General features: G+C 40.7%; 3 protein-coding genes across 11 annotated transcripts in view; 1 reads left to right on the forward strand and 2 right to left on the reverse strand.

The window, feature by feature from the left end:
* The window catches only part of map4k2 (mitogen-activated protein kinase kinase kinase kinase 2), a 42856-nt gene extending 30488 nt beyond the window's left edge, over positions 1–12368 (reverse strand). For 4 of the 6 annotated variants that reach the window (XM_032544597.1, XM_032544594.1, XM_032544595.1 and 1 more), the window contains exon 1: positions 7055–7403. In XM_032544597.1, coding sequence (XP_032400488.1) covers positions 7055–7147 — 93 coding nt within the window. In that variant the 5' untranslated portion in view covers positions 7148–7403. Of the gene's footprint in view, positions 1–7054; positions 7405–12346 lie in introns of those variants that run through there. The other 2 variants (XM_032544593.1, XM_032544598.1) reach the window with 2 other exon arrangements.
* On the reverse strand, positions 8981–19805 carry men1 (multiple endocrine neoplasia I). 2 transcript variants are annotated; one of them, XM_032544600.1, is made up of 11 exons: positions 19717–19805; positions 18780–19091; positions 16855–17335; positions 16522–16730; positions 15877–16005; positions 14693–14733; positions 14502–14589; positions 13505–13641; positions 11892–12036; positions 10708–10881; positions 9757–10284 (listed from the first exon to the last, which is right to left on the reverse strand). In XM_032544600.1, exons 3-11 carry the CDS (start codon positions 17288–17290, stop codon positions 9757–9759), a joined length of 1887 nt encoding a protein of 628 aa, XP_032400491.1. In that variant the 5' UTR covers positions 17291–17335; positions 18780–19091; positions 19717–19805. The 2 variants fall into 2 exon arrangements, with proteins under 2 accessions (XP_032400492.1, XP_032400491.1); XM_032544601.1 differs by lacking the exons at positions 18780–19091; positions 19717–19805 and having other exon boundaries at positions 8981–10284; positions 16855–17290.
* rtn3 (reticulon 3) overlaps positions 19783–20958 on the forward strand; it is a 31630-nt gene continuing 30454 nt past the window's right edge. For all 3 annotated transcript variants that reach the window (XM_032544590.1, XM_032544591.1, XM_032544592.1), the window contains exon 1: positions 19783–20034. In XM_032544590.1, coding sequence (XP_032400481.1) covers positions 19944–20034 — 91 coding nt within the window. In that variant the 5' untranslated portion in view covers positions 19783–19943. The remainder of the gene's footprint in view (positions 20035–20958) is intronic.

The following is a 20958-nucleotide window of genomic DNA, read 5'->3' on the forward strand; positions in this document are numbered from 1 at the left end:
TCACTGCACTTTGATCAGGCACCCAAATGTCTGAGATAAAAACAATACACAGTCCTCTGGCCAACTGTGATTTCTTAATAATGAGACAACCTCAGTATTGAAAGCATATGTAAAGCATAGGGCATGAATGGCCCACAAATATGATGTTGAACTGAACATAGAAACTTAAAACTGGTGTGAAACTGGCAAGATAACAGGTGTGAAAAGTAGTATTGTGCTTGTTATATTGCACTCATAAAAGTAACTTTTGAAATAAGAAATAAATTAATCAGCTTACAAAATGAAAAGTTGAATTCACAAATCAATAACACACCCTAACTCAAGCTAATACACTCAGGGGTTTTGTTGCTATGGCCTTACTTGGTCTGGTGGCTAATGTTAGCTAATATAAGCAAACTTTAAAAACATTGCTTCAGGTCGCTGACTTTATGACTGTTTCTACATTTACAGTCGTGTTTGTGTCCACCTGATGAATATAAGTCTAATATTTACTCTTCTTTCAGCTCTCTTCCCCTTTCTTCACTAGCTAGTTGCTAATTTTCTGCTGACACTGAAGCAGAACAGTAAAGATAACCATATCTTTAGCACAAAGATGCTAATAAACAATAAGCGTTAGCAAAAAAACTGTAACTTTACTGCAGTGTGAATGTGACTTAGGAGAAGTATGGTTCCACAGGGAACAATCTAACAAGCTTTTTTCACAGTGCTTTATAATCTGGATTTTGTAATTAACCTCCACAATAAGTGATATGAGCTGCTCCCTACGCTCAGCACCAGGGCTGTAGAGTCCGGACTCGAGACGTTTTTCTATTGTTTCGGACCTTCCTTGGACTTGTTGGCATTTGGACTCAGCCTTGACTCAGACTCGGCCAATGGACTCGCCAAATATTCCAGTTGGTCTCGACCGAGTCCAGCACTATATGCTTTTTTTCTAAAGTAACTTCCTCCTTCAAAACAAAGCCACGCTTGTTCAGAAAACAGGTATTAGTTTTATTCAAATTCATCTAGAACAGGCATCGACATCACCTGGTATATACCTGGTTGCGTCATATACCTCAATCATCAGGCATCAATTATTTTTTATTTTGGCAACAGACACATTGTCAGTGAGCTACGGATTCTTCAGGACAAGTAATAAGTTTAAGAATGGGAATATTTCCATTTTTTTTACTGACACCTGTGTTGCTTATTATACGGTATGTTACATTTACCACTGGCAGTCCAGAATGGTATTTTTACAACAGAATAACATATAAAGTGCAAAGTTACACGTCAGCTTTATGTGTCTTAAGTGAAGGGTTAGGGTGAGGTTACATAAAGTAAATAATATGGCCTAGTTTGATCCTATAGTGTGTAACTCTAGAATACATACTGTGTCTCACATCACATAAATTATAACAAGGTAAGTAAGTGGTCTTGAAGAAGATTCTCTTTTTTCTGTCTCGGTCTTGACTGTCTCTTGTTTGGACTCCGTCTTGACTTGGACACAAACCTCTCTGGACTCGGTCTTTACTTGGTCTCAACTAGTCTAGGTCTTGGACTCGACAAATGTGGACTTGAATATAGCACGGCTCAGCATTCATGTCTCACAGCTAGGGCTGGGTACCAAACTTTGGGACTTTTAGGCACAGACTGTATTGCCTCTATAGTTTAGAGTATTGAAAAATTCCTTGTCATTCAATACCAAATTTCAATACCTAAGGAGTGAATATATATATATAGATATAATAATGCTTGTGATTGGCTGTTATACGTCATAGAAGCATGCAGGAAATACTCTACATTCTGCACAGAGACGGGGCTCACGAGTGCATTGTTGTATTTTGAGAGGCTTGACTTACAGTGTTTGTGTGTGTCAAGGAGCTGAAAAAAAGATGTGTACCATAATGTTATAATTTCTCTTGTCAAAATGGACTTTGAAAATTGGTATCCAAAAAAGTATTGTTCAGGAACCGGTATTGAATTCCAGGTATCGGTGCCAGTATCAAAGGTTTATAAAGAAAACCCAGCCCTACTCACAGCTAAAATCCAAATGAGAATTTAAATGTGTGACCCATTAACGGTGTAGTACATAGGCCAGTGAAGGGCAGCGTATTCAGTGTTCCTTTATCTGTTCCAGTCAGGGTTAGCTGTCACTTCATCAGAATCACAGATTCTATTATTATTTCTACAAACATTCAACCGCATTCCATGAAGAGATGAATCATAGAGAGGGGCAGAGATGCTGCCTTGCCTTCCTGATCTTTACAGTAAAACCCATGGCTGAATGCACCAGGATCATGCCAATCTACGGTTGAATGCCTGGTGTTTCCAGTTACTTTTCATGCTAAAGAATAATACTTCTATTTGAACTGCCCCGACATCACTGCACTTAAGTCAGAGACCACTTGAAGATAGAAACAATCCATCTGAACTGGCTGTGGCTGCTCAGAGCCACAAGAGGACATGGATCACACACATGAGCTTCCTCTGAATTTCTTTCCTCTGAATAATGGCAGTTTAATGAGACTCTATTGAAAGCCCACACAGTCATATGTCCAGAGGTTTCACCCTTCACTACTGCAGTTACAGTTCCACCAAACCCACCAACAGCAGCAGTGGGAGCAGTGATAATGTGCTATTGTCTGTTACTGTGTGTAGAGCAGTTCTCATTCACGGCCGGCACACAGGCTGCAATGTTTCTAAATGTTACATTAATGCAACAAGGGTTCAGAAAACCACTGTCAAAGTCAGCTGAATATTGCTCATATCAGAATTTTATGGGCTGCGTCTGAAATTCCTCACTATCATGCCATTTAGTAGGCTAAAACAGTATGGGAGATTTTTTTGTACTTCTGAAACCTTAGTTTGAAACCAATAGTACGCAAATTGTATACTATTTCCGGTAAAATATAACAGTATGCAATACTGGACACTACGCCGGCATAAATATCACACAATGCAACAACATTCATAACAGACAAACAGACAGAAACCATGGAGCTCTGTAATGTCGATAACGCTCTAATTTACATTTTCAAAAAAAACATATTCAAAAGACTGTTGGTGTAGTTATTCACCTTTTTCAGCAATTTAGGCATTATGACTTTAGAGTGGAGGAGGCAGGGGTTACCATGATTAGGCATCTAAAACGGCAAGGAGGCTCTCAGGAAGGGAAATTGAAAATTATATCTTAGTGCATCCAAAACGATCCACACTACAACCAAACCAGAGCTAAAATAGAAGAAATGTAGGACCTATATTCATCAGACAAAATGGCAAATTAATGATATTGCTCTGCTGGATGTGTAATTAAGCAACAGTTTGCTAACATGTTAGCACTTTTATAAGGCGATAATTTAACGTTGTGTTGACAGTTTGATTCACCGACCCAAGAGGCCATAAATACAATCAATGCAGCTTTAAAAGAGTACTCCACTGCTTAAGCATTAAACTGCTATTAAACATTGTCAGACTCATAGTCTCCATCAACAGAAGTACATTTCCAGAATAAAGCTTGACATCATGCACCGGTTGTCTTTGCCCCTCATGCACCGCTTTCTGTGTTTCCGTTCTTAAACTCTGTTTGCTTCAGGAAACAACATCATCTTTCAAGCTAGCAAACTAAAAGCTAAAAATGGCAGATTTTGAAGAAAATATGGATTGTGCTTGGTTCTTTCCTTGAATGATTGTAAAGAATTAATTAATATATATTTACGACAATTACTCTCTAACTGGGATGTTTTGGGCCCAATTGGCGGGATTGCCGTGGACGAAGTACACACGGCAATAAACTGGTACGAGGTAATGAGGTTTAACCATGTATCCAGCTAATTTAAATAGTTTACATTATTGTAGTGTGTCAACAGTTAAAGGTCCCATGGCAGGAAAATTTCACTTTATGAGGTTTTTTAACATTACTATGCGTTCCCCCAGCCCCAGCCACCAGAAATGGTGATAAGTGTAAACTGAGCCCTGGGTATTCTGCTCGGCCTTTGAGAAAAAGAAAGCTTTGATGGGCCTATCTGGAATCTTGCCCCTTGTGAGGTCATGAGGGGAAGGTTAGCTTCCCTTTCTCTGCTTTGCCCGCCCAGAGAATTTAGCCAACCCATGAGAGAGAGACATCATGGCTTTCAAACGAGCAAAGTGGCAGTTGGTCAAGGCCACACTCCCAGCCTCCACCTTGCCCCCCCCCCCCGCCTCTCTCCTCCTCAAAAGCTATAGACTCAGAAATGGCATGAACTAAGGAAAGCTCATTGTGGGACTGACTCTAGTGACTGTAATTCTGCACCAAGGTTGAATTTTGGGAAAGAGACTTCAGATATGGTATAAGGGGACCAATAAGGTCTACATAAAAGCATCCAAAGAGCACCATGTCATGGGACCCTTAACTTCATTTAATATTGTTTGTGCCATTTTCTTTTGTATTGTGGAAATGTTCCATTGAAACAAGTTCCTACCTAAGAGCATTTTGCAGAGCCACCGTCACTGCATACAGAACTTAGCGCCGCCCAAGAAGACTTTAATAGGTTCAAAGAAATGCAAACAACCCAGACCGTTTTTTTCCCCTTATCCGAGAATTTATGTGTCGTGTAGCCAGACCTTATCCCACAGCTCTTTGGAGGTAGGTCTCGCAATGGCAATGGGAGACTATCAGAGACTATCAAAAAATGATCAAAATCTATTAATATTGTCTTTTTTATTCCATGCATTCTTCTTACTAAATTACCTACAATGCTACTCAACCGCTGATAATTTAGTCTGAGATTTGGATGTATTACTTTAGTAGTGGCTAACAGCCTGGAGCCGCTAGCCTACAGCACAGATGAGCAGCTGGTAAAATCACTTCCAGATATCTCACCAAAGTGAGTAATAAGTGCTGCAGGTACATTTAAAAAAGAGATATTATCTAGTATAAGGTCTTAATTTAAGAGATCAACAACCGAAGACAGGGAGCAAAGTCAAAAATAAAACTCGCCAAATTAAAGCTTCTCTTGAAATTACGTCTTATTCTAAAAGCTTGATCATCTCACCCAATAGCTTCACTTACAAAGAAATAAGAGGCGGTGTGTGTACTGAGTGGCAAATGTAACAAATACAAGACACAAGGGCTCACTGCTATGCTAATGCTATTGCCTTCCCAGCCTGCTGTCCATCCCTCAACAGTTCACACATTTGAAGATTTAGAGGAGCGCTGAAGCTGGCCTGGAGGTCTAACTAACACACTGTCTGTTTTTACTCCATCTGTAGGCCGAGCAGTTTCCGAAGCTGCCGTTTGAATGATTAGCCCAGAACATAACGTGTACAGTTTGGCAAGCCTGTCATGAACAAACCGCTTGATACCAACTGAAACTTGTCATGGAAAAGAAACACTTGCTAAACTATTTTACAACCTTGCAAAATAGGTTGAATCTGTAAAAAACTCTACAGCATGCAAATGGGTTATTTGTCTTTTTTGATAAGGTCCCTCATATTTTTGGTCTAGGGTGTTACAAAAAAAGAAACAATGCAAATTCTTGTGTTGCTTCTGCAGGATGCACAAGGCACCGGGGCGGGTTGGCAGCACAGGATGTTTGCATCCTGACGCTCAAATCACAACGAAAGAGAAAGAGAGAAAGAGAGGACATAAGTCTGTTTTCTACTGAATACATAGGTTGGATAGTACGACAGTATATAGTGTGATCATCCGAGAGACCATCAGAGATTTTGCCATATTGTGAAATCCAACCCTTTTACCATCAAGTGACACTTGATGCGATTGTCTGCAACTAACGATTATGTTCGTTATCAATAAATCTGCCAATTTATTTTCTCAATGAACTGATTAATCCTCATATTGGATATGTAATGTTAAAAATAGTGAAAATGGCATTTACAGATTCCACAGTCCACAATGCTTGCCTTCACTTTGACTTTCACTCCAACCTCTGTTATGATATGTTGAAGTAAAACAGCAAATCTTCACATTTGTAAAACAGGGCCCATAGAATCCTGGACATTTTTGCTTTAAAACTGACTGAAACATTCAATTATAGGATGATCAAAATAGTTGTAGATTGACTGCAATAGTCGATCAACTGATCTGCTAATCGTTGCAGCTCTAATTACGTATTTCATCCCTGGATTTAGCCAAAAACAGACTCTTCTGTCTGGTTATTTTATCTATAATATTTTGTTTTTGAGATAATTAAAAATATGACGATATGTATCACTATTGCACTATTAAATAACAATTGTTATAGGAGAGTTTATCCATATTGCCCACTCTTATGAAAACATGAACCTGTGGCACAGGCTGGTACTGTACTTTGCAAAATATCTGTGTTTATAAGGGTTGAAATGGTTAAATAAAATGCAATGGTAATGACGCACGCACGCAATCATGAACACACAAACACATCTCCCTCAAATGAATTGAACGCTTTTAAGTATTTTTGTTCTGTCTTATTATTTCCAACCCCAGCCTGCACCATCAGACACCGCCTACCAAGAGCCTGGGTCTGACCGAGGAGTTTTTCCTCACCACTGTCGCACTGTTGCTTGCTCTGGAGAGAACTACTAGAACAGTTGGGTCCTTTTAAATTATAGAGTGTGGTCTAGACCTTCTCTATCTGTACAGTGTCTAGAGATAACTCTTGTTACAAATTGATACTATAAATAAAATTGAATGAAATTATAATGTGAACATTATTTTGAGATTGCACTTTGATATTTAGCTGTGGTCTGTAGGAGAAAAAGGCAATGTAACATTTACAGGGGCGATCATCACAATATCAGTCATGATACATTCTTGATTGGTTTTTGATAACCTTGACATCATCCCTCAGGTTATGAAAAACCTCCCACATGCAGCTTTTTTTTTTTATCAGACTTCTCCACACACAGTTTCACCTTGATGGCAGGAAGTGAAAAAACGTTTCCCTGTAGTGTGTGTGTGTGTGTGTGTGTGTTTGTGTGTGTGTGTGTGTGTGTGTGTAGTGAGACATTTCTGTTCTTGAACTAACATGTCCACTCCTGACTGAGTTTTTTGTCTGTCTGTGCTGCAGTGAAAACACGAGCAAATGTTCTTACTCACCTTAAACACATCTCCATAGGTGCCGCACCCAATCCGGTGTATTAACTCGTAATCATCCAAAGGGTCCAGGAATGACACCCCTACCCTGTCCATGTTTGGAGACACCTCTGGGTGCTGTAGGTGAGCCTGGCGGGCTTCCTACTCACACATCCCAGCTGCTGTTGTCCGGGGAGAAAGCAGCAGCAGATAGACACACTCTGACTGGCTAGCTGACTGGTTAATTGGAAGTAATTGGAGCTGACTAATTGCTGGTGTATCGATCCGCTCGACAGACACACACACACACACACACAGCTCCAGTCCGTATACGCTAACACACTCCAGGCGTCTGTGTGCAGACAGCCCTGAGTGCCGCTGTTGTCAAATCACGCATGAGCGAAGACACCACACTGTAAAAAATGTCCTGTTGTGTCGACCTTCAGTTTTTTGCTCTTGTCCGTGCTATTTTTCTTTCAGAAAACAAAAACAAATGTACAGGTGATACTAAAAAGAAAAAATACTAACTGTAATCGAAAACGATGACAAATTAAAGTCTAAGAGATTAGGGTTAGGGTTAGCATAAGCATGTAAAACAGATTATGTCACAGGCTAAATTAAGCAAAATTCTGATTTACAAAGTCAAAATATGGCTATTTTATTTCAAGCCCACCTTTAATGTTTTAAGCTAACTTAAATTTTTTTCGACGTATAGGCTAATCTAAATAGACTTAGTATGTCATAATTTAAATTTTAAAATGTCCAATGCTTTGGTGTATATACATACCTGCAAAACTAATGGCATTCCTATTTTCCTCAGCTGTCCTTTGCTTTTAGTAGTACTATTTAGCAAATGTTAGCATGTTAAGCTAAAGTGTTGAAAATGGCATAGTTCATCATAACTGTAAGGTGAAAAGTCAAGAATTTAACTTATTTTCTCATTATATTGACTTGGAAACGGTTTGATGTTGCCTTGCAACATCAACACTGATTTATTATTAACTAAATAATTAATCAGTCAAGTCAAATGTTAATATTCGCATAGAAACATGATTTTCACATTATTTTGACTAAACTCAAAGTATTGATTTAGTATGTCATAATCTTGACCTAGAATTTCCTAACTTTGACTAAGAAAGCCAAATGTTTGATCTAATTCTAAATAGATAAAATATCTCACAATTCTGACTTAGTTTGAATTTTTGATTTAAAGCTTTAGTGCATAATTTTTTGATTTTAATGAATGTCCATTACATTTATTACCTTTACCAAATGAGTTCCTACAAAGGTAATTAAGACATTAAAACTTGTTTGGGGGGGGGCAATCATATTTCACAGGGGGCTGGGGCCTCCCTGTGCCCCCCTTTTAGCCCTGCCCCTGTTACTATATACTATCTATAGTCAATTGTTGTATAATAGCACATCCATGCATGTTCTTTTGCCTTTGACTAATGTCTTGGTTAGATATGTATTTATAGTGAATATTGATTTATGAAGGAAAATAACTGTACTACGCACACTCCCATTCAAGCCATTCTCACGAGCCTGCTGTCACCAGTTAATCACAGCTGCTCAGTCTGCTAGTCTCATACAAACCACTGCTAAACCACAGATACCTGACATGAGTAAACCTTTAGTTTCAGTTTTTTCAGTACATGTTCCTTCCTGCTCATCTTCATTTGTCACAGTCCACTCACTATATGCTCTTAAATTCCCACAAATATGTTTTCAAATGAGGTTGTATTTGCCTCTGATCATCCAGAGAGCCGTCTCCTTTGGGGAGGTGGACCGGTGCGTTCCAGCTGAATGCAAAAAATACACACAGTACCTCCCACTGCAGTACAAGCTGAAACACCCAGTTTTTTACAGTGTACAGCCTCTTACAGCTCAGTCACCTGTAAACATGTGCCCTTATGTATCTAATACACATAATCAGACCTCATTACAGTCTATTTTCATCAGGTCTTTATTACTTGCAGATACAAAAACAAGAACAAAAACCACAAGTCATCAAGCAAATAGGATGTAGCGGGGCCACCTAATATGACTCCATCTCAACAGTGCATGGTCTTCCTGGTCTTCTCTAATAATTAAAAATAGGCCGAACTTAGCTATTCTTAAAACTAAAGGCCACCTACTTTAGAAAAGAACAAAGGCAAAGTAAGGCAACATAGAGCTAGCAAGAAATAAGCTGTCGATAGAGCAGAAGTGGACAATGTTACACAGTAACTATCCTAAATTAATCACTTCCAAGGCTTCAGTCATGGACAGATTCCTAATGGTACAAGTTGATATTTACACTGTACTGTCTGTACGTTGTATTCTGGTCGTCCTCGTTACTTTGGCTTCAAACATCCACATGTAAGTCAATGAGAAGTTAATAGTCAGTGTGCAATTGGCTGCCAATTAAAACACAAACTAATGATGAATGAGTGCTTAACAATCTATTAAACCAGACAGTTCCCCCAGAAAATCTGGCTGGAGTTAAATAAAAACAGAAAGAAATGTACACTCCTTCAGTTCAAATCTGATATGTGATGCTTAACTCAAGTGTGCAAGTCAAATATATTGCTAGGAACGATGAGGATACTGACTGACCCGAACCACTGGATGAAAATACTGGTAAAATAGTTTCACAAACAAAAGCGAGGTTAATCGGCTGTCCGTGTTGCTGTTCACAGTATGTCCTAAAGAGTCAACAACTTCTCCTACAACAATCAACCTGTCTAGAGTGACTTGCGCTGCCGCTTCATGAAGGACATGGAGTAATCCCCGGCCGGAGTGCTCTTCTGCCTCTTCATCTGGACCTGTGACTGGGCGGTGAGCTGCAGCTTGATGGCGCTGGAGTTCACCTTGGCCGCGCAGAGCAGCCCCTTCATCCCCTTCATCTTCTCACTCTGAAAGGCGACCACAGGACCGGCGGGGAAGGGGGATGCCTGTTGCTGGGATGAGGGGGATGAGTCTGGGCTGGGGGAGTTGGGTTTTCCATCAGCGTTTTCCCCTCGCAGGACCTGCGAGGAGCGGCGGCGGCCCCCTCCCTCTCCCACCTTCTTGGGCTGGGCTGCTGCAGCGGCTGCAGCTGCAGGCTGGGTGGATGGGGAGGTGGGGGCAGCAGGAGGAGGAGAGCTCTGCTCATCTGGCTTGGACTCTCTCCTTGGGCCTCGTCTGCGGCCCTCCCGGGGGTCGTCGCTGGACATGTCATCATCATCCTGGGCCTCCGGCTCTTTGATTACGATCGACACCTTCTGACGCACCTTTGGAAATCAGACCACAAACCCATTTTTAGCTACAAAGCATCAACACTAGGGCTGCACAACACAAGGACAATGTGCGATAATGTTGAAAAACACAATAACGATATTAATTGCGATAAATAAACAGCAATATTAGTGTATTCTCAGTTCTGCCGCTTTCAGTATGCTCCTAATTTACAACAAATTGCTTGTTGAATGAAAGGGAATCTTTCTTTCAATTAAACATTTTGAGTGTCTTTTGCTATGTCACAGCCGATGTCACAGCCTTTTCGCAATGTGGTTATTGCGCAACTTGACGATAAAAAAAAAAAACTATATATGGCTAATCAACTCTAACTCTAAGGCCTCTCTCCTGCAGGCAGAGCTTGTATTGGCCGTGGTCATTTTGAAGTTCAAAGGGCAGATCTATTCTGGGTTTTTCACCTGTGCATCAAAGCGGCTCAGAGACTGGACCAGGTAGGTGGCCCAGCCCACGTGAAGGACCGGCGTGGGACTGCCCTCCTCCCATTTGCAGATGCCATCATAGAAACACAGCAGGTGGGCAAAGCATTCTGGGTCCTGGAGTGCGGAGAGGGCTGCTGCCTGCTTGGGGTGCTCCTGAAATCACAGTAGTCAGATTGTTATACAGTAGGTGTTTTATACCCCGTTTTCATCCGGTGTTAACATGATCTTAAAGGGTAACTTGTTTTTTTCATCTTGGACCCCATTTTCCCACAATGTTTGAAACTGATCCAGCAAGACCGCTGCAGTCAGCGAAACAAGCTACAAAGTAACAGTAATGGGCGATTGTGCACCTTCAATTCACGTCAAAAGAAATTGCCGTTTTTACCTTCGACAGGCTCAGATTATTGTTCTAAGTGTATGACAACATTATGGAAAGGATCCCTACAGAGATTGAACTTTTTGATAAAGAGTAAGTCCTTTTTGTTTAAACATGAAACCAGACTCCATTTAAATAAACAGTAATTTTATTATCTTAAAACCCACTTACTTTAAAGTTGACAGAAAAAAAAATAAAACTATCAAAAGCCATCTAGGTTTGTCTGACCACTGTTCCAACAATCACCACTCTGGTTTGACTGAAATAAACACCTAATTCACCCATTTACATAAGAAGTTATGCTGGCTCTATACATGATAAAAAGTATTCTTCATCTAGATGGAGTCTGGTGAGTTTGACGATAGCAATTTCAGAACCGTTTCATGTTAAACAAAAAGGGTTTTACTTTGTAACAAATAGGTCTATCTCTGTAGAGATCCTTTCCATATTGTTGCCAGAATAATAATCTTAGCCTGTCTGTTAACTGTACTTTTAGTGGAGGGAAATTGGCACATGAGAACTACGTTGTGTGGTGCATTTTAATTCAATGATGCATAAATCTCCACTTGCATAAAAAATACATGCATAATAACCAGGCTGCAGATAACATGCACAAATGCAGATCACATGTTGATACCAGTTGATGGGGTCTCATTCTCAGGTTTGTTTATTTCTTGCTATTGACAACCCCCCACCCAAAGAGTAAAAACTGTAAACACAATACGCTGACCACCTCCAAAAAATGAATCTGCTGGATTGCAACCCTTTTCTGGCTGGGAATACTTGCCTTGTCAGCTCCTTCTCCTCCCTCCCCTCCCTCCCCAGGACTCTCTGCAGCAGCAGCCGTCTCCTTCAGCAGATTGGGGATAACATCGTTTGCAATGTCAAAGAACTCCTTGTAGATCTCCTCGTCCTCACGGAAATAGTTATAGCTGCAAGAGCAGGTGAGAGGAGGAAGACTTTTAATTGCAGCAGGGGTGCATGTCAGAATATAGCTATATATCTGCAAGATCTAACTGAAAATCTTATATTATTTATATTCATCTACAGGGTGTTTTTTTCTTCACAAAAGACAACATTACATGGTTCAGAGGAAGAGAAGGCTCTTTGACCATTTGATGTCTTTCAGAATTTGAATGTTGACCTGTAACATGTTTATATTATTTCAGGCATTGCAACAGTCCAGACAAGTGCTTACACACACACACACACACACACACACACACACACACACACACACACACACACACACAACCCACACACACACACACACACACACACACACACACACACACACACACACACACACACACACACACACACACACACACACACACACACACACACACACACACACACCACACACACACACACACACACACACACACACACACACACACACACACACACACACACACACACACACCCTTGAACAATGGAGGAGCAGGAAAAGGAAGCTGATATATGGGAAGAGAATGTCTGGTGGGTCAGAGCTGGTATTTTTAGCTGCAGCTTATAAACAGTGTGTTTAAAGGGGAGGAGAGTGTGTGAGGATGCTGGACACTTCCTGGAACACCCTCTCATACTAACTGGGACGGGGCTCTTTGCGGTGGATGTGACAGTGGTGGAAAACCACCACAGTAAAAAATCTCGACCAGAACATGCAACACAAGTGAGGACTGATAGATTTGCATTCACTGCCATCTTGTGTCCACCTGGTTGCATAACAACTGGGACTGCTACTACTCCAGTTTACAACACACCAGCATGGTCAAGCTCATCACGTTGAGACTGACAGAATTTAACTTGGATTTTGAAAACAAGACTTCTTTCGGTAATTTTTGGAAATAATAAACTGTTATAGTGCTTGGTGACCCTTCCACAATAAAAAAGCAAGATAAAAACTAAATTTAAAAGTAGGTTTGGTCATTCTCCCATATTTGCTGGCCAGTTCTACGAGCCAAGTCATCATCATATATTCTGGTCTTGCCCATTTATAATTTCTTTCTGGCAGGAGGTTCATGTAGTTTTGCAAACAGTACTCCAGGACATTCTGTTTAAATTAAGAGACCCTGTATTTGGGTGCCCTGCCATTAGAAAACATTACCTCTCATGTTGGATATCCATTTCGAATTTAAAGCGCAGCAGGAAGAAAAGCCATTACTAGGCTAAACCAGCAATATCTACAATTGATGATTGGATATTGGATTAACTGTATTTTCCAGAAGGCGAGGAAAGATAAGACAAGTAAGTCCTATGAGAAGGAATACATTGTTTGGACCTTGATTTAACGACTGCTCTGATACACATCATCTTGCATTTCAGTACTGTTAGTCTGTGTGCATGGCCCAGATGTTTTACTGTGCTAGCATACTTGTGTGTAAAGCAGTATGAACTCACTCCTGCATGACCTGAGCAGCCTCAGCCCAGGACTTGAGAGCCTCCCGCACATCCCTGTGTCTGTAATGGAAACCACCCAGGTACATGTAGGGGTAGATGTGCTCGTTGTTGTAGTACTGCTGAGCAGAATTGACAGCCTGAGAGGGAGAGCACAGAAACACAGGAACAATGACTTCCTATTACACATCCTGATCTGTGAAGATATACAACAACCATGAAAGTCCATTTTCTGTCACATTTGCATCATGTTAAAAGCAGAAAAGTCCATGATATCCTGGATGACAATTATAACTTTAAAAGGGTCCATACATGGAACCCAGGGTGATTTTCCATTCACTTGTGCTGGCTTGGCGCGTCCAGGGATTTTAATTTCCACAACAACAGGGCCACCCACTTGAAGGTGTGTCTTCAGTGCCAGTCAGACTGTCATGGGGCTATCTTTAAAACAGCCTAACTTGCATGTGAGCACCGTAGATGTAGTAGCTAAATCGGTCCTTAGAAAAAAAACTGAAAAGATTGAGCTAGCAAGGCAGTTTGTGTGTGTGGTTATTTTATTTATAAATTGAAAAATCCCACAATCTCTAAAATCGCATGCTGCAATGAAAACGCTTGGTTACATTGTAACCTTGGTTCTCTGAGTAAAGACTAGTTTTACAGTCATATTTCTTAATTGAAGTGTTCTTTAAAATAGTGTTGAAATCTCATCTTGTGAACCCAATCTGGTGTCTCGTCACACCCCTACTGCATTCCAATTCAAAAATCTCATTGTATAAATAGTTTTGTGAAAGCACCAAGTCAACCCTGCAATATCGATATCAAGGTATTTGGTCTAAAATATGGTGATAACCGATTTTCTCCAAATAACCCAGCACTAGCAGGAAAATAATAAACGTTTTAAAATGCATTTTCCATATTGATCTATTCAAAATGAAACATTTTGTCACAGCTTACCTATCCTACTGCAGTGTGACTGGTGGAAACCTCTCTGAAGACTTACCTTGAGGTGGATTTTCAGGGGGCTCTCCTTGCCTGGGATCGGATCCTGATCTTCGAGGTCTGCTAGAGTGCCCATGGCCATAGGATACCTGGTACACAGTACAGGGAAGGAGGAGGTGGTGGAATTTAGCAAGTTTACACATCAACTCTTCGTAGTGGACAGGCAGTGGTATGATCGACACAAACTCTCACCTGTCCAGGTCGCCTCGATCATACAGCAACCACAGGAGTTTCTGTTGAATCAGGGAGAAAAAGAAAATAAAGAGATCAGGAAGCTCATAAAAAAACATCTAACAAAGATGGGATGTCTTGAAATGTTAAGAGCTGAATTGGGCCTTTGAGGGGCGAATATGCACAACAGGAAGCACAATCAGTCCGCATACAGTAAAGGCAAAGAGTCTGCGTTACCTTATTTGACATAAATCTACGCATTTACCTGTAACCTTTTTAACAATTTGATGAACAAAAATATATATGCTTGAGTAAACAAAACTGCTTAAGAAAATATTAATATTTATATAAATCACCGGGAGACTCTATAGCCCGACTCTGGAGATAAAACCAAGATCAGCTCTCAGATTGAAGTTTATGTTCTGCTCATTCAACGGTTGTTTAATTAATCGCTCTTTAACACATTTAGAGAGGATCTGAATTGCTATTTTCTATTCTCAATTGTTATCATTTTGGTGCTGGTGATTTTCCTTTGGAGATGGCCACACACATCTTGAGACTTTAGTGGTGATGGCCAAATAGTGGCCCTCTATTTACCCCAAAGAGGCCTTAATTTGAAACAGGCTTTATTAGACACAGGCCTTTGTTTCTAAAGATTCTGTTTAACATGAATATTTTAGCATATTCTAACTTGCTATGAAAATACAACCCATTGTCCGCCTTTTCCGGTTCTCCTGTAAGAATTCTGAATAATGTACATTTCCACAGTATTGATAGCACTAGTACAACAGTTGTCATATTAACCACTCTGCTGAGAGCAACTTCCCTTACCTTAAATTAAATATGTTATATTGTGGTCAACAACTCACTTCCAGCACAGATTTTTCACATCAACAGCCTTCCATTAGCTTAATCCTGGTGTGTTTTTCATGGCATCTTAACAGTGGTGGTTGGAAACCCTAGTCTGCCCAGATAAATCCTATATGGGAATCACTACCCTACAGGCAACTACTGTCCATGACGAAAGAAAAAGATAATGGGAACTTTTAGACTACGTATACAAGAACATCAAATTGCTCAGTTTTAGACTGGATCTCTGGTAATAAGGTCATCGCTTCTGCCATGGTCACCTATGAAACTGAAAATAGTGGTGTGTTCCGGCAGATTAAAAAGCAGATATGTAACAGCTAGCTGCACACACTCACCTGTTGTAGCTGCAGGAGCTCAGAGCTGTCAGTATGGAGGTCCAGTGAGGGGTTGATGGCACAAACCATGAAGGCCACCTCCATGTTTCTGTCACATTTCATGTAGGAGCCCTTCAGATAAAGCCAGCTCTGATGGGGGACAAAAGCACAAATAGGACAGGTTAACAGGGAGAAGACATCAAATGCTAGTCTAGTTTTCCTTTACAATATAAAGGAGGGCTACCTTCATGTTTTGAGAGGTTAGAAAAAGAAGCACAAAATATAACAAGACTTTGACTCATCACTTTATGTGTAAAAGCAGAAATCAAAGAAAAAACTGACTTATTACAACAGAACTAAGAAACATGAGAGCACATGGCCTGACAGGTAACTTGGACAGTTTGGTGACATAATCTTGCATCATCAGTGCAAATGGACTCACAAGGGGAAAATAAAAAACAGTTACCGACAGCAGGTAATGCTGGACATTACTGAACCTGATGTGTTTAGTGATCTTTTCTGGTGTCACAAAGCACACTTAGAAATAAATGATGCAATGTGTTTTATTGTGTACTATTTTGTTTTCTGAATTTTAACTATATGTGGGAGTTTCTTTAAGTGTTGTGAGTTTCGTCCTTATTGCAGGTAAGTGGAGGTAGGCCTTACTTTCTCACTGACTCCCGCTGCGACGGTTTGTCCTCGTCGATCTTCGTTACCCTTTCCATGCCAGGTGACCTCAGCTGTTTCTTCACCGTTTTTGCTGAAAATCACCCAGGCGTGGTCCTCAGACAGTGCTAGATGGACGTCCTTCAGACCGAGAACCTGGCAGGCTGCAACGACTGCGAATGCCACACCAGAGCTGTCCAGTTTGGTACCTGGTTCAAATTGAACAAAAGGTTATTTTCATCAATTTGACTACACTAATTCCAAGTTGATCAAAGTCTATACTTCAACAGCCTCATAAAAACTCATTTTATTCTGATACTTGTAATGTCGTACCAGTGATGAGACTGAAGAGGGACTGGATGTGGGCCCGGTCCTTGAAGTAAGAGCGGCTTAGACTGTTCCAGATCACATCTGACACTTTCTTGACCAGCTCCCTGCTGGACCCTGCAGCAGTCCTCCGGTACTGGGACAGGTCCACAGCGCCGCGGATCTGGGCCGTGAAGCGCTCGTACAGTGCAGAAATCATGCCCAGCTCCACTGTAGGGAAGCAGGAGGTGGGACAGTCCGGCTCCAGTGGTTCAAAGCGGACCCCTGGGACGTTTATGGGGACGACCCGGTTCACAGCTAGGAAATGCTCGACAAAACCAAGGACCAGGGAGAGAAGGGCTAGGTCTGGCTCAGGCTTCCGGAGTTCAGCATCAAACAGCTTAACCACACCGTCGATCCCCCGCAGGGGAAAGTGTTTCTTCTGGGCTGAGTGCAAACCCATGATGTCCACTGTCAGTCAACTCAGATGCTCTCCTCACCTGCAACACTGAATTTTACACTGCAGTCAGTTCAACTCTGCATCAATATCACACACTGATGTTGTAGTAAGTAGTTAAAAGAAGGCTCTGAAAAATCCATGCTGATAAAGGGGGAGCTTTCAGCTCCAAGCCTATTTGTTCCTATTAAAGATGTAAATCTCTAAAAGCAGCTCATCAGCACTGGCCATTGTAGTTTTTAGCTGATGTCACTCAAAGTGGAGTAACTAGTGCCTATGGTGGGAGTTATTTTCAACAGCGGATTATTCCACATCTAGTGAGAATTTGGGGCAGCAGGGCGGTGTATGTGGGATTGAGACCAAATAAACTAAAGTGTGTGTTCATGGTGATGAAGGAACATCATGGCTTATTGATGGGTTTTTAACATTTTTTGGACAACAATGGAGGTCATGGCACAGATGAAAAAGATATATCAGGCTAAACAGTAAATATAAAATATTGCCAGATTTATCCTTCAAATTTGTAATTTAGCCATTAACATGTCCCGCTGCAACACATAACATTTACTTCTTGGTAATAACGTTATGCTGACAAAGCAGAAGAGGCTGAAAAGGATTGACAAGCGAACCATTTTAAAAGACTGGAGAAAAAAAAAGTATTTAATGTGGCATATTAAAAACTGTGATAATATATTTTAATTAACACTAGTATTACACACAACGTAGCTACGGAAACGTAACAACAATAATGAAAATCCCGTTAATAATCTCAGCAATAACAATTATGTTATAACTGCCGCACGCTAAACGGTTAAAGACAAACTGTTTAGTATAGAGGATGTTTGCATAAACATAGACACAGCTGAGCAGCTTGAATCGTTGCATAATTATTACATCAAAGCCACTAACATGGGCTGTATGGCGCTTTGGTGGGCGGGGCACTCCTACTGCTACACATTAAGCTACATCCAATTCAGTGCTGCAAATAGAAGCTCTTCTTGGTTCGTGATTCCGATTAATACGTCGAAATGACCCCGAGAAATCCCAAATGCTTGCGGTCTTTTAGTACAGACCGAAATACTCTGTAAAATGAACTTATTTGCAAGCCTGGTTTGCTGATGTAGGCTAACTAGCTAGCTAGCTACATTAACTTTACGAAGTTAAGTAAGCGTTACCTATTTAGGCTTGCTATCGGAGTTAGTTTGCTGAATGAACACTGCCTTGTTTAATAAGTGAGATAAAGTACCGAAATATCCTGAACCAGAAAGTGAGCGACATTCTGTGACAAACAGCTTGGGAAGAGATGGCTGAATGGTGGTTGTCAGAAGCAGCTACTAAGCTAACGAGCCGCTAGTTAGCTAAACTCAACACTTTTGGATAGCGCTTACCCCCCCTAGCCATCTCGCCAAATATATCGTCACACTATGTTGCAACACTGACTCCCTTTGACCTCTTATCAACGCAAATTTTGACCAATGTGTGAGAGATTACATACCCGTTTTCTCACAGCCTCAGCCACATGTTTTTGTTTGTGTCCCCCTTTTTTTGCCGCGCAGTTCAGTCTGCCCAAAAGTCACTTGCAGTGTGTCACCAGTCTCTACGTTTGCGTCACGAAGGAGATCTCATAACAATACGTCGTTCGCTGTCAAGCGCAGTTGAACGCCGAAAGGCCCATCCCCATGGATAAAGATCTAAAAGCACTGCGCACACGGTTTCCTCTCATGTATGCTGGGAAATGTAGTTCATAGTATGTCATTCGTAAACTTCACCAGTAGAGGGCTTCATGATGACATTATGTGATAGATAGCTACAAAATGGAACAAAGGTAACCGTTACATAATGGAAAACAAGCTACAGTTAAAACCACATAGTTTAGATCTTTATAAAATTGTACTGTAGCCGTGAAGTCTTTATCATCATTCAAAACTATCAATGTGGCTAAGGCTGGTTTTGTTACAAACAGCTAAAACACACACCATTGTATGCATTCAATCCATAATTATTCATATTTATCCCATAATTATTTAGTATAAATATGTTGCTGTATTTACTCAAAACTCGTATAATGCAGCCTCCCAATGATATAATAGAGCTAATGTCCGAAATACAGAATCCCACTTTTGGTCAACACAGTTAACATGGTGTCCGTGTTCAAGAATATTCCTCTTGTCGCTTTCACTGACTGTCGAACATTTGTAAATTGCTTATGAACGTCACAACAAAATTCCGTATTTAACAGATGGGTTTTACTGATACAAGAGTTGCTAAAATATATTTTTAAAAGGCAGGGATGGAGGACAAGTCAAGGAATGGTATCAATTAAAATAATTCCATGGGGTTTATGTTACTGGACTTGAAAGCAGGTACAATTCCTTTTATCAGCTTGGAGTTTGGATATAGGAGCCTAAACTGGGACATTGAACGTATCTCACCCTGACATGTTTTTCCCCTCCTCCATAGTCCTCCTTGTTTCCCTCAGTCTCGCCTATCTGTCACTGCTCGGACGTTACGTTAAGGTGCGGAACCGAGTCCCGCTCTTGGGGAAATTTGAAGAAAGTCAGACGAAACATACGTCTTTAAAAGGACAGCAAACAACCATTTCTATTGAGACGACAGACATTTTACCGCATTTGTGCAGTTGCTTTGAGACTACAGTAAAATGGATCCAATGACTCAGTCCGCCCAGATATCATCGTCGCAAGGGCTTGCCGATGGACAAAATTCTGCTGCCAAAGAATCTAAGCTATCCGGTAAGAAATAGCCTACCGTTAAGTCAGCTAAGCGAATGTCAGTTTATCTTATTGTTTTACCATTAATTACTATGAAACCATAACGTGTTTTGTTTTTATTTACAAGCAATAATGTATTCATAGGTATACGTCAATACCATAACGCAATAATTTAACTTAGAACTGTAACGTTTGTAAGAAACCCTTCTCTATTAAGTTGTCTGTTGTTGGCCTGTGCTTGGTTATAAAAGCTTGTTCAGCTTTAATGGGATGAGAAACACCTGTGGTAGTGAACTTAACCGGACACACGGCTACCGAGCATGCCCCATGTTGCTTTGTCCTGCCCCTTAGACGCCGCTGTCTTTTAACGTTATGGCGATAACGCCACGCAAATCGTCTTTTATGAATCGTCGTTCTAATTATCCTTGCTGATTGGCAATATATATATAGCTTTTTTTGTATTGTTGTGGAGCATGAGTTGTCATTTTACCTACTCGACCAGCTAGGCAGAAAAACAGAATTAAGGGTTGACATTACTCGCTACTGAGCCACGTTACGCTATCCAAAGGAGACTGTGATTAGCAAGGCTAACGATAATTGGAATGGGATAAAACAAAACAAACCAATGGACTTGAAATAATAAAATACATGCTTCTTAGTGCTTTTGATGTTAGCCGAATTGAAATATGTATCATAATGACTGTTCTTAGAGTTCTGCATCATGTTATAAGAGGTGGGTATGTTTGTTAAGTAAATTCTCATTGCATGACACTTTTTTACAGTAGTATTGTGGGGGTGACAAAGCCTTTTCGGCGCTAAATGTTGCGATGCTCTGCACTGCAGATTCATTGTTACTGGGCAACTGCCAGAGAAGGGAGGACCTCTTAAAGGCGCATCGCCCCTTTTGTTTCTTGATAATAATAACAGTCCCAAAACAAAACATCA

This window comes from Etheostoma spectabile, chromosome 19 (genome assembly GCF_008692095.1).
Source record: "Etheostoma spectabile isolate EspeVRDwgs_2016 chromosome 19, UIUC_Espe_1.0, whole genome shotgun sequence".
Taxonomy (NCBI): Eukaryota; Metazoa; Chordata; class Actinopteri; order Perciformes; family Percidae; genus Etheostoma; species Etheostoma spectabile.